Here is a 13,649-nt window from a genome sequence, read left to right as displayed (position 1 = left end):
TCTCCTGAAATAAACCTCTATATTTAAGGTAGAACATACAGAAAAGTGATTTAACTCATTTGCTTTTTCAGCTCTAGACAGAAAACCCCTCGTGTGGCATTCTACCGACAATCTAATTTTTAAATGTGAAGTGTTGCTATAACCGTAGATGTAATCAAGGGGTTGCCTTAGACTCCCATCTTGCACATACTGTGGTGACGACCTGTTTTCTCACAGTGTAATCCCTCCGATAAAGGTTTAGAAACGCCTACTGTTTACGATCTGAAATACCCCTGCCGCAAAGGTTTGGTCATAAAGTTGTCACTTGTTTTTCATCATTGAGAAGTAGACAACTTGCTTCACTCGGAATTTAAGTAATTGCGTATTATGAAATTGCCAAGTTAAAAGTTCAGTCTTCAAAACGGGAAATAAACTTTGAACGCGGGGCTTTCATTATTTTATAGAGTAATTGCAATGTACAAGTTTAGTAACACCCATACAAGTTACATTTAAAGGAAATGTATGCAAAATTTGAAATGCTATACGTTAAAATCTGTTCAATATAACAAAGCCCCCAGTTTTGCCGTATTTTATACCTACAGCATACAATATGTGAAATGTCGGTAAAACTGACAGTAATATGTTAAATTCTTCAATGCATTTAAGGCCTTGCCACGTGAAAACAATTCGTTTTTCAAGGCTGGCGATAAAGACACTGCTCTATGCTGTAAAATTTACTTAAATGTCATTGACATTTACTTAAATGTCATTGACATAAATACAAGGGTTCGTTGATTGTTGTAATTGAAACATTATCAATAATGCACTGCTCTAACTAATTAAGGTTAAGAACATGTCATGACAAATTAAACTCATTCATTAAATTTTGACAAAGTGGTCGGGTAATTGAGAGAAGTGCGTCACTCTACTATTGAAAAGCTGCACGATAATTAGTATCTTCACAGTGAGCAACCTCTACGAGTATAAACAAAACACGACAAATACTAAAACTTACAATTAAAATTGGATGCATCTGCTCATCATGATAATTCAGCTTCCTCCTTGTGGTCAAATAAGTGCTGAAACTAGTTTTAATTTTCTGTTGCAAAAAGAAGCGCTCCTCCTGCTGTAGCAACCTTGCAATGCTAGCAATAGCGTAAGAGTACCCAGGGGTATGGGCAAAGACTGGGGAGTAAAGAGTCAGGTGCGCCGACCAGAAAATATGCGATCATTCATGCTAAATGTTATACTGTAGTATTATAATGTCGTTGTTCAACAACTATACAGACACGGAGACAGATCTACCTACCTCCGGAAGATTTTGGAGAGCAATGAATACAAGGCCGTTTGTGCCACATCATCACATTATAACAAGTTAAAAAATGGAAAATGAAGAACCTACATGATATAGAAGAGTTCACAAATATATTAAGTGAACCAGTAAATGCAGGAACTGAGTCTTAAATCACAGAATATACTATCTTCTGCACGTAGTTAACATAGCAAATGTAATGGATAAGAAAGATCTATAAATAATGAAGTGTTGAAAGTGAAAGGCAATTTGAAGAGTATAATATCGATATGTGATGAGCGATTAGATCCAAATATGACATGAAAATTAACATAGTAAATTCGACACAAAGTTTTGCGATTTCATATCTAGTGTTTGACTGCGGAAATGTAAATATAAAGTTTGCGTATGGGAAACGCATTGTGAACAGAAGAATTTTGTTTAATGTACGCTTTTGAAACTTGCTTGAATTCTAACAATTGTTTGCACATATAAGGTCAATAGAGATAGACTTTTGTTGATAGACTCAGCAACAGAAATGATATATATACATATGTGTAGAGAGAAAGAGAGAGAGAAAGAGAGAGAGAGATAGATAGATAGATAGATAGATAGATAGATAGATAGATAGATAGATAGATAGATAGATAGATACACAGACATAGACAAGGACAGATAGATAGACGAACAGAAAGACAGACAGACAGACAAAGACAGACACATACATACATACATACATATAAGTGTATATTTATATATATATATATATAATATATATATATATAATATATATATATATATATATATATAATATACACAGACACAGACAAGGACAGACAGATAGACAGACAGAAAGAGACAGGCAGACAGACAAAGACACAGATACATATATACATATACATATATATATATATATATATATATATGTATATATATATATATGTGTGTGTGTGTGTGTGTGTGTGTGTGTGTGTGAGTATATATATATTTGCTCGATACTGAGCAGATCTACATAAACTATTGGGGATAAACTAGTTTACATTTCGAGAACAAATGTATTTTGTGTAGTTAGCAAGGCTTGCTACACTTGTAGAGTGGTTGTGTTAGACTGATGAAATTCAAGGTGCGAGTTTGCATATGTTATCTCGGAAAATGAATCCATGACAATAGCCTTTAGTTTAACGCTTTTGATACTTGTTCGAATCGTGAAGGATGTTTGCGTATGTTATTCGGATAGTAATAATATACTATCAGTGTTTGTGCATAGCAATTTCCTTCTATGTCTCCTGGTGGAATATATTTTTTATTCAATTTATTGTCATCAACAGCGCAAGTTGGAAGCCACTTAAAATTTATGAAAATATGAAATATAGAATACAAATCTGATAAATGACAAAACTGAAAAATTAAGAAACTACACACAAGAAGGTTACAACAGATTAAACTCACTTAGACAAGTCCATAAAGGTATTTATCTTGTAAAATTACAGTGAATCATATGATATTCAATATTACTATTAAGTGAATTCAACGGAAATGCGACGAATGAAGCTGTCCTGTCTTTGTTACATCCACTCTATTATGAGGACAATACATTTGGCCCCCTCTCCACGCAATTATACGAGGGACGTTGAAACAAGAGAAAGTGACACAATCTGTACAACTAAAATGTGACAAAAGACATTCATGCAGGAACATACAGTCAAAAACTATCCCCTCGACGATGTAAATGTGAGATATAAATCATAGTCACATCTTATTCCTCTGTGCCGCTATGATGGAGAATTGAAAATAACAGTGTTATATTCAACGACTGGACGAAAAATTGTTACAAACAAACGACGAAGACCAGGAACATTAAAAATGAGATTACAATTGCAGTTAATAAACAAACAATGCAATTTGCTCACTAACAATGTGTTAAACATGATTGGTGAAGATCTTGGGCAAGGATGATACCAAGGGCTTTATGATGATTAAGCCTGGCAAGGGTTATGTTGCCGATGTCATAGCCGTACACATATTCGTTCTCGCAGTTAGGAGAACCTTTTTCTAGGAAGTGGATAGTAATGATCATAAGTTAGAACAGGTTTCCTCTGTGTGTTGTTGATTTCTATTTATTTTTCATTATAAGAGAAAAATGAGAGACATATACAAACTGTATCCTACTACATCTTTTCCTGAAGGAATCATGCAAAATTATTTATGATAATCTTACTAAAATGAAAATGTATATTTTATTCTGATACGAGGTATCATTTACAATATACAAATTATTGTTGACATCATGTACTTACAGGCCTTCTTGTCAACTTCAACTGGGTGTTTCCGAGGGAACAAGGGAGCAGCTGGAGTAACTGTTTATCATTAAATGATATCATGGAAACTATATCAAAAGGGTCAAGGTAACGCAAGAATGAACCCTTTACTCCACGTTCATCAATAGTCGATAACGTCTTGTTTATAATTTTCAGGCAACATTCATTTCAATTAAGATAAGGAGTCGGGCATTCTCTGGTCAGTCAACTGAAACATATTATAAATTTGAGGTTCACTGTTGAGTTAGAATTTCTACTTGGAGCGATTGGCATGTGAATTTCACCATGGCAGTGCTGGTTCTAAAGGTTTTTGTTATCTTACAGATGGTATACCCTTGTCTGACAGGTAGGGTTGCCGTACTATATATATTTATGTCTATAATCGTTGTCTAATATTATCGTTTATAATCGTACTCGTTACATTTTATAACGTTTGTTGTATCATTTCGTAACAACAGTACAGAGCTACCTTGGTGCTTTCATAATATAACTGTTCTGTGGTAACTTAAGCTCTTAAGGGGCTAAATAGTATATAATTTTGCTAAAACTATAAACCAAAACGTAGTATTTATTAATCAATCGACGTTTTTTCCCTGGAAGTTCGAAAATGTGCCTTTGACGGAATAAGTTATTTACTATCTACTCTTTGCTTTGGTAATCACGTCGTTGATTCAATTTCGCATCTTCAGTTTCAATCGCAACAACACAGGTAGTTGCCAAGCGACGTCTTCACTGTAGTCGAAATTTAAGGATACTGCTCATGTCTATGCGAAAACGGGAAATATAAACTGACGCAGAAAATGTTGAAGCCTGTACGGAGCCATCGGCCAGGGGAAGTACTGTGAAGATTGTTCCTAAAGATGTCGCTACAACCTATTCAAAATATTTAGTTTGCTGGCTTTACCTTCATTATTGATAATTCTGAAAAAAATCATGATGCAATGTTAGAGAGAATCCTCTCTTCACAGTTTTTCTTCGGGATTGGTTGATTTGTACGTGCAGAAATACTACAGTCATAATTATTAATGACCATGACTTTTAGACGTACAAGCTGCATTGATCCTGATCTTGAAGGATATCCAAAAGATTATCAAGGAAGATAAGACTTCGACTTTGTAATAGATGCTGGAAAAGTATATATAGCAGTTGCCAGCAATATTTGTTTCGAAAATAATGTTTCAGCCGTACTTTTCAGTGCAGAGAACAGCTGTTTGACCTCTGTCGTTTTCTTCTAGCTTCTAGCCATACTTGTTCCTCAAAACACACATCAAAGCTGGTATCCTTTTCAAAACTCCTAATGTATAACTTACGTGATCCGGAGCTGTCTCCTCGTGTCATTCAGACCGAGCAGTTTTCTCATGTACCCCCAGCCAGGGTAAGCCCAAGGTCCATAATGCCTTAATGAGTTGGGTAGAGTTGACAATATAGCAATTTTACACTTTGGCCTTCGAATAGGTGATTTATTAGACCAATAAACAATTTAAAAAATAGATACTTTCTGTACCTTGTCTCCAATGACTCAAATGTCCGGAAAAATTGACACACACAAGGTAGTTCTTTTCTCGGCTATAAAGTGTAACGTCTATCTCAAGAAATAAACGTCTGTCTTTTTATTTTTTTGAGGCTGCATGATGAGAGGAAAGTTTGCAGTATTGGTAGTTTCATTTCCATCGACAAAACACAATTTCACTCTGGGATGTTAATCAAAGGAAACTCATTTTGTTTTTATTCCGTTTTGCTTTTCTTTTTTGACGATAAAATGCCAATGAAAACGGCAAGATTAATTGAGCATCTTTCACCGGCATTCATATTTAAGATATTGCTTTCAACATGGCGCTATGTACAATGGATATCGTTTCCAGTGTGCGTCGGCCGTCTCAACCAACCTGAGCCGTGGCAACAACGTTGGTTGAGACGAACTGCATTCACATGTATGTATGACGCAAACGATAGCTGGCTCGAATAAACGTTCGGTGGAAAACACAATGAGTTACTTGCGTCGATCTGTTTACTATTTAGTTTACTCGTTGTTTTGTTACATTCAATATTAAGACGAAGGCACGCGATCCCCTCTTTTCAACTGTCCTTGATTATGGCGGCCATACATTTTGTGAGAATATCCGACCGAGAAACAGCATTTGAAAAACCCCAAAAATTCTCTGACGGGGAGCGTGCGTCCGTGACCTGAATCAGCTGGAACAGTACATTTTCATTCGCCACGCTTAGGCAATGAAGGTCTAAATTATATCGGGAATATAAATGAATAGTTCTTTTTGCGTTGTAAATGTATATTTTAGGACTCACGGAACTGAGATAGTCTTTTACGTTTCATCAAACACGATAGTGGGTCTCTTAATCTTATTATTTACCTACAGTTCTACCGGACCCAGTGGCTTTCTGGCCTCTTGACACCGAAGATCTTTTGATGGACACATCTGGAAACGAAAACCATGGCGTCGCCGGCGACGGCATGGTTTTTGAAGCAGTCGCGGAGGGCACATTATATGGAGCCATGCGATTCACAGGAGACACTGACTCTTTCATCGAATTCCCGAACAACGGTGCATACGACACTATTTACTCAATCACAATGTTGGCGTACATCTATCCACTTGGACGTGATGGCCCAATTTTTCATTACAACCTTGACAATTGGGGAGTCTACCTGAATGGCGGTTCTCAAGAATTATCGTTAATGATAACTAAGCGAGATAGTCTGGAGTTCACTGAAACTCTGTCGCAGGGTGATATCGAGCGGGACAAATGGCACTTCGTTGGCGCCACTTATAATCAAAACACAGGGACCGCTAAATTATGGGCTATGGATCAAGTCCTCCGGTCTTCATATATTGGCTCCGTGCAGCTAGCTACCAACTATGCAGCCAGGATGGGAGCAAGAACAGTCGATAGCAGCGAAACAAGAGCCCGTGTGTCGTGTATGCAGATATATGACAGAGAATTGTTGCCATCAGAGATACTAGAAGCTGAGAGTAAATGCAAAATTGTGAAAGGTAGGTCAAACGATTTTCAGTGCAATATGCGAATATACACGTTACACAGTGTGGTTTGTGGTAATGGTGTCACTCGCTCTTTATCGACACATAAAATGATTATGGTAGCTAAAAGAGAACAATACTATTGTCACTTTAGACAAGGTGATAGCTATTTTGTCCTTGATGTGAAAACATGATGCTTTGGAGCAAAGGCCATTAATAAACAGGATCAAGTAGCTTTTTAATTATTTTTGTTTTGTTTTTATTTTCATGAAGAAGCCACGACACACATAGTACCAGGTACTCATTTTACAAAACTATATGTTTTATTGTCTTGCATGTCATTGCTTCAGTCACTGTCTATTTCAATGTTATTAAGTAACCCACTGAAAGGTTCGTGTTTACAGATGGGCTAGTTATGTTCTCTACCATCGAAATATTCATTTACGTATAGGTATGAGGTTATTGAAAGTAAGTGTTATCTCCACTTTTGACGAACTTTCAATGTTTACATTGTGGTGTTGTATGTTTAGCTCTATATCCCTTTCATTGCCGATTACGGTTGTACAGACTTGTGACATGTTTACTATGTGCCACTGATTTTTTTTCTGTGTATATTTCAAGATAATTCTGCACCATCTTACTACTCCTTCCGCCTGCTTTAGATCTTGTTTTCACTTACCCTTGTGACCTACATTCGTGTCTAAGCCTATGTAGGTCTACGTTGTACAGTAATATCAAAATTTTTTACATTATCCAATCTTACAGACACTACACATCCGACAACTGTTGGACCAGGTGAGTTTGTGTTTCGTTTATTGAACTTCACAGCCTTACAGCAATTTCGTCGAGTGTGCCTGTCATTATGAAAATTCAGAAGAAAATGATGATACTTTAAACAATCACTTGTTTTGAGTTGTTGAGCTCACACTGTCAAGTATAAAAAGACGAAACAATCAATCTACAAAGGTATAATAGTTCTACGTTGTAAAGTAATTGCTCTTTGTTCTAAAGTAATATCAAAACCATGCATTGATACATGTACATGATACAATCCTACAGACACTACAAATCCGACAACTGCTGGACTAGGTGAGTTTATCTTTCATTTATCGACGTCACATTCTTATAGCAATGTGCTTTTCTTGTTTGCGTGTCATTTTGAACATTTCAAAGTTGCAAGGATACTTTGAAATTTTAATTTTTCATGTGTTGAGTACAATGCGTACACAGGGTCAGGTACGCAAGGATGTATAAATCCATCCACGAAGGTATAATCTTTTCAAATTTGCAAAAGTTGCAATTCTTCATGTGTAGTAGTTGTGCAAAAGTATGTTTTAGAATTTTCGAACAAAAGAGGTACTGAAGATATATATATTTTTAAAATATCAAACTCGTAACCCAATAGGGGCCGTCCCAGATTGTCGAATAAGTTCAAGAAACGAAATTCCTTCGCTGAGATCAAAACCCCTTCACAAAACGAAAGTTCAAACGTGCGGAATGTTGATGTCTGGCTGAGAGAACAATGTACTGAGAATTATGCGTCTTGAGAAGACTGCAGTATTCAGTGCTGATTCAAGAACACACTGAGAGTGAAATGACCAGCTGTGGTTAAAGCAGGTTGATATTTATGCCACAATTAAAAATTGATATTTACTCTTAATAGTTTGATCAATAAAAGATTTAGGATACATTTAGGAGCGTTTTCACTTAACCTTTTTGACCTGTATTCCTACGTGTGCCTATGTAGGTCTACGTTCTACAGTAATATCAACATTTTTACATGATCCCTTCTTTCAGACACTACGAATCCGACAACTGGACAAGGTGAGTTTGTATTTCGTTTATTGAACTTCACACGCTTCTAACGTGCCTTTAATTGCAAACGTTCCTAAGTAATAATGACACGTTAATTGATCACTTTTTGAGTTGTTGAGTACACAATGTCAGGTACAAAGACAAAACAATCAATCTACAAGGGTATAATAGTTCTACTTTGTAAAGTAAAATTGTTCTTTGTTCTAAAGTGATATCAAAACCCATACATTGATACATGTACATGATAAAATCTTACAGACACTACAAATCTGACAACTGCTGGACTAGATGAGGTTATGTTTCCTTTATCCAAGGTCATATTCTTAGAGCAATTTTCTTTTCTTGTGTACATGTCATTTTGAACATTTCAAAGTTATGAAAATACTTTAAAATATCTATTTTTGATTTGTTGAGTACAATTTAGAGACAGGTTCAGGTACACAAAGATGTATTAATCAAACCACGAAGGTATAATCTTTTCAAATTTGCAAAAAGTTGCAAATCCTCATATATAGTAGTAGTGCAAAAATATGTTTTAGAATTTTCGTACTTAAGAGCTAATGAATATTTAAAAGATCAAACCCGTAATCTAAAAGTAAATTAATGTATTCTCATAGTTCTCTTTTTGTGACGTTAACGTCCAGTTACGTCATCCCTCTGTCGAAATTATCTGAATGTGATTTATATATTATTAGGTTACGTTTTATAATCGTCGTTTCGTGTTTTTACAATCAACTAACTGAAAATATCGTGGTATTTCCAATAGTCAGGTTTCAAAAACTATTTCGTTCTGAAATTCAAATTAATTTATATGATCATGACAGGCTAAAGCTAAGAGCTGTGTAGAATTTCAAAAAATTCTATTCTGTAGATTTACTCCAATATATATAAGAAGTACTCAGGCAAATTTTATTCTTGGAGATATTTCTCGATTTAATAAGTAATGCGAATCTTGGTTTAAAAGGTCTTGGGCCCACACTTATAATGACAATAGTCATGCGTTTTCAATATGTATTACGTGACAAAGAATGGTTGTAGGATCTTTGTATACAATGTTGACCACATCAATGTAACACAACACTTATGTTTGAGTGTAGTTTAATTTGTCCTGCGTAAGTATTGTATTTTTTCATATTTTCTTTGTTTTGGATGAGAAGCCACTACGCATACAATGCAATGTAAGAATGGATCCCTTTCTCCAGTTATACAATGATGTGAATCCCTTCAGTGAAGTTTTCAAATTTTCAGTCTATTGCAACAATGCCAATTTCTAATTAAGGCGGAAACAAGTAAAGAAATCAATAAAAGGACTGTTTGCATTTGTTACATAATGTTTACCACATATACACCCGTGACAGAATATATTGAATTGCCAGGGTTTTATCTCAACTTGAAAAACCCTGACGATCTCTATTGGTGCACTTCTCTGTATAGATGACCTGTTATTGAATTTGTTTTTATGTTTCTCTGTCGATGTGGTTTAGGTTTTATCGCCGAAACACTTCGTTTTCTTTGCAATCTTGTTGAGATGGTAACCACAATTCAGACCTTTATTCAGACAAATACTGGTGAATACTGATGTTTCTTATTTTTTAGAATGGTCAAGCTCTAAGAAACCTCTGTTCAACGTTTTGTCGATTTTGCCTTTCAAGATTTAAAGTACTTCGATACGTTTATGTCAATGTTCATATTATTGTGCATATATGACACAAGCAACTAAGTACACCTATGCAACGAGAGGGACAATGTAAAAGATAATAACAACAGCACGTCATGCTTTACGAATGACGTAAAACTCGAAAAGTAAGGGGTTCTTTGGTGGTTTACCAGAATAAACAATTTGGGGATTTAAAATAAGTATAGTCAGATTCCCTTCCTTGCTCCCAGCGAATTGAAATAACGGAGCGTGGTGCATAGGATGACACGGGGTATGGTAAACTATGTATTCCAATATTTGGTTAAATGATAGTTAGTATGCACCTAGAAAGTGAAAAATTTTGTTTTTACCTAAATTAAACTTTCAACCTTTCTCATACTAAATTTAGAATAAATAAACAGAGATAAGAGTGCCCAGGTTGGTAGCAGAAAAACAAATTACTTAATATTACCGATATTGGCAAGTCAAACTGGCCGCCATAGCTGTGTTTACTCCGTAACAAAAATAAATAAATTTGGGATTTGATTTGTGTGCATGGTAGTTTATAAATATATTCATACATTGATGCATTCAAACAACGCACACAGAAAATTATGTAGAACATTTCGGCTGGACGTATAGAGCATTAAGGAATTCTCCTGTTTGTATTTCGACGAACATCACGCTAACGGCACGTCTAGTAAAACAATTTTAAAAGAGACTACAGCAAATATTCAACTTAACCGAACTACCTTTCTCGTGCGCTGTATATGCATTCATCTGTACATCTGTTGTCTCCGTCATTAAAACTCCCTGTAGCTTATTTCCTGTTCCCTGTCCCGCCTATATGCCTTATACTGTCCATGTGTTTTGGATGATGTCAAAAAGAATTTCCCTTTCTTACACTTACAGACGCGAGGACAATAACCACCATTCGGACGAATCATTGTAAGAGTGTTATGGCTTATTTATATCGGAATTTCCTTGCTCTAGGACACCTGTCATACACATTCTTTGTAGTCTTTTCCATGTTTCTACAACTATGCATCTGTGTGTATGTCACCGTGAATACTTGATTTATACTAACTAATCATAATAGAATTGTGTAAAATTTCGTTGACATGAAATCGTCTGTATTTAATCAATAAAATACGAAAAATTTCGACTGAGTCTTACAGACAATCATAAACACACAAGTTCATATATATATATATATATATATATATATATATATATATATATATATATATATATATATATATATATATATATATATATATATATATATGTATGTATGTATGTATGTATGTATGTATGTATGTATGTATGTATGTATGTATGTATGTATGTGTGTATGTATGTATGTATGTATGTATGTATGTATGTATGTATGTATGTATGTATGTATGTATGTATGTATGTATGTATGTATGTATGTATGTATGTGTGTGTGTGTGTGTGTGTATGTGTGTATGATAGTTGAGACTCTCACCTATGAAGATAAGAGTGTAGAGCAAGGAACTTGTTAGTTCTGTCTGAAGATTACAGGATGCATGAAAATTAAGTAACCGATCTTATTATACACCTACGTCTGTGACCTATGGAGTTTCGTCGTACAGTAAGTTTCGGCATCAGTGGACGCGAAGTCCAATAACTTTGACGCGGAGTACAATAACTTTAGGTTTTATTGGACGCTATTTGACCTTTGACCTCAAAACACCTTTACGTCAACGCGAGGAAAAAGAAGAGAATATTTAACATTTTTACTACAATATATACTTCTTAACATTCAGTACTTCACAAAGCAAATCATGATCAGTCCAAAACCGGTGTATTTGAGTGAAATTATGCTGCTGACGTAAAATTTCTACCAGGCGCACTGCGCAGCGCGGGTTGAAATTTCGTTCTGTGCACTTAGCGGACGCGTTAAAAGCGTTCCAAGTCTGCTCGCGATCGCTCAGTAGCAGTGCGCGAGAAGCATCCCAAAAACGCCTAAATTTCTACCTTTTTTCAAGTAAAGCTAGATTAAAAAGGTGTATAATAATAAGGTTATTCACAAAATACCGGGATTTATGCCCTCGTACATTGTACGCTACGGTATTGTCCGAGACGCGACAATACCTCCGCTGCACGATGTACTCGGACAAAAATCCCGGTATTTTGTGAATAACCTGATATTATTACTTTGTACTAGAAGTGTGTTAGAACGCTCTGCTTTTAGTATCGATCCCTGTGGAAAAAAATCTATGCACCCACTTCTAGGATGAGCCCTTTTTACATGACCAGTTATTTTCAGATTCATATTTTCATTATTTATTTAACTTTTGGAATTTCAGCATCCCTTGAAGAATTAGTTCAAGGTGTAGCTGACTTATCGAATGAGAATGCCAGCAGCATTACTACGACAATAGTAAGTGATTTATCAACAGATATGTATTTGATGACCTTATATGGATGCTGTTTGGTGAGGTTCAGTCGTGTTTGTAGCAAATAGGCTAAACGAAAATGGGATATTGTGCTTCAAATGTATTGGCGTAAGTTGATGTGAAATAACCTCCTTGTGCTGTTTCGCGTTTAATTTAAAGGTTTACCTCTTTTTGCAACCAGTTTGTTATTTTGTGAAATTAGATACAAACAATATCAAACATTTCACAGAGCTCTTTCTGTTCATCATTACTAATGTAAAATATTATAGATTAATATGCGTAGTTATATACGGGCACACGCTTTTAAAATTAACATCTAATGATAATGTTCCAATTAAGTAAGTGAACATTTTACTTCGAGCAGGATTGGAACTAATTTGGGATAATTGGATTTTTATATTTTTCGAATTTCTCAAACATGTTAGGTGCCCTATAGCTGAATGTTGCGATATTACAAATTACTCATAAATCAAGTGTGTAACTTAGAAAGAAAAGCAGATGAGCTTACATTTGCAGATCAAATAGGCATTACTTCACCATCCAATTATCAAATAGTAGTTCCAATCGTGTTTTCGGCAGTATAAATGTACACGATGATAGAAGCCTGACAAAAGCTGAAACTAACTTTCCGTTTTACTCGTCTTCATGGACAATAAAGTTAATTTTAACCTGCTTTGCTAAATTACTATGTGACTATGACACAACTTGCGTTATCATAATAAATTACAATGCTAACATTTGTCATAGATAGCTAGACAGTTTGTCATTTTTAGTGCCCAAAAGATGGTAATTGCATTAGAAAGACTTTGGGTTCCGTACCCTCTCAAAGCGTTCCTTCATATGAATACGTAGTTGTTGTGTCTCTCGTGGTATTAGATTTAAAATGACACTTCACTACTGTTTCCAGGTTATTGGAATAATTGATGACCTAGCAATGTATACATCAAATCTTGCAAATAACACACACAAGGAAAGCATCGAAAAGGGTACAGGTAAGATGTGCGGACAATGGATATTACTATTCGTATTTACGCGTTAACCTCCGTTATTCAGGTACTTTGCACAAAGGATAGTGCAGAGAAAATTGTATGGTTCGTCTGAATCGAACGATAGTCAAAAGTAACTGTCTGTCTGTCTGTCTGTCTGTCTGTCTGTCTGTCTGTCTGTCTGTCTGTCTGTCTGTCTCTC

At 35.4% G+C, this 13,649-nt stretch overlaps 2 protein-coding genes across 3 annotated transcripts in view; both read left to right on the top strand.

Moving 5' to 3' along the window:
- Positions 1–3,830: 3,830 nt before the first annotated feature.
- On the top strand, positions 3,831–8,483 carry LOC139147400 (uncharacterized). Of its 2 annotated transcripts, none has more exons than XM_070718502.1 (6): positions 3,831–3,934; positions 5,964–6,599; positions 6,861–6,881; positions 7,350–7,379; positions 7,644–7,673; positions 8,382–8,483. In XM_070718502.1, exons 1-6 carry the CDS (start codon positions 3,874–3,876, stop codon positions 8,447–8,449), a joined length of 846 nt encoding a protein of 281 aa, XP_070574603.1. In that variant the 5' UTR covers positions 3,831–3,873; the 3' UTR covers positions 8,450–8,483. The 2 variants fall into 2 exon arrangements, with proteins under 2 accessions (XP_070574603.1, XP_070574596.1); XM_070718495.1 differs by having other exon boundaries at positions 6,858–6,881.
- Positions 8,484–10,950: 2,467 nt separating this feature from the next.
- The window catches only part of LOC139116487 (uncharacterized), a 7,184-nt gene continuing 4,485 nt past the window's right edge, over positions 10,951–13,649 (top strand). The window contains exons 1-3 of the mRNA XM_070679110.1: positions 10,951–10,983; positions 12,372–12,445; positions 13,369–13,453. Of these exons, the coding sequence (XP_070535211.1) occupies positions 13,396–13,453 (58 nt within the window). The 5' untranslated portion in view covers positions 10,951–10,983; positions 12,372–12,445; positions 13,369–13,395. The remainder of the gene's footprint in view (positions 10,984–12,371; positions 12,446–13,368; positions 13,454–13,649) is intronic.

The sequence above is a fragment of the Ptychodera flava genome, chromosome 2 (assembly GCF_041260155.1).
Source record: "Ptychodera flava strain L36383 chromosome 2, AS_Pfla_20210202, whole genome shotgun sequence".
Lineage (NCBI taxonomy): Eukaryota > Metazoa > Hemichordata > Enteropneusta > Ptychoderidae > Ptychodera > Ptychodera flava.
Note: the sequence above shows the minus strand (reverse complement) of the source record. Positions and strands in the feature narration are given on the sequence as shown.

What these genes read in the sequence shown, in the direction of transcription:
- LOC139147400 (XM_070718495.1), top strand. Translation starts at nt 3,874, where the DNA reads ATGGCAGTGCTGGTTCTAAAGGTTTTTGTTATCTTACAGATGGTATAC. An exon ending in TAAATGCAAAATTGTGAAAG is followed by an intron (nt 6,600 to 6,857) that starts GTAGGTCAAACG and finishes ATTTTCATGAAG; the next exon opens with AAGCCACGACACACATAGTA. An exon ending in CACGACACACATAGTACCAG is followed by an intron (nt 6,882 to 7,349) that starts GTACTCATTTTA and finishes CCAATCTTACAG; the next exon opens with ACACTACACATCCGACAACT.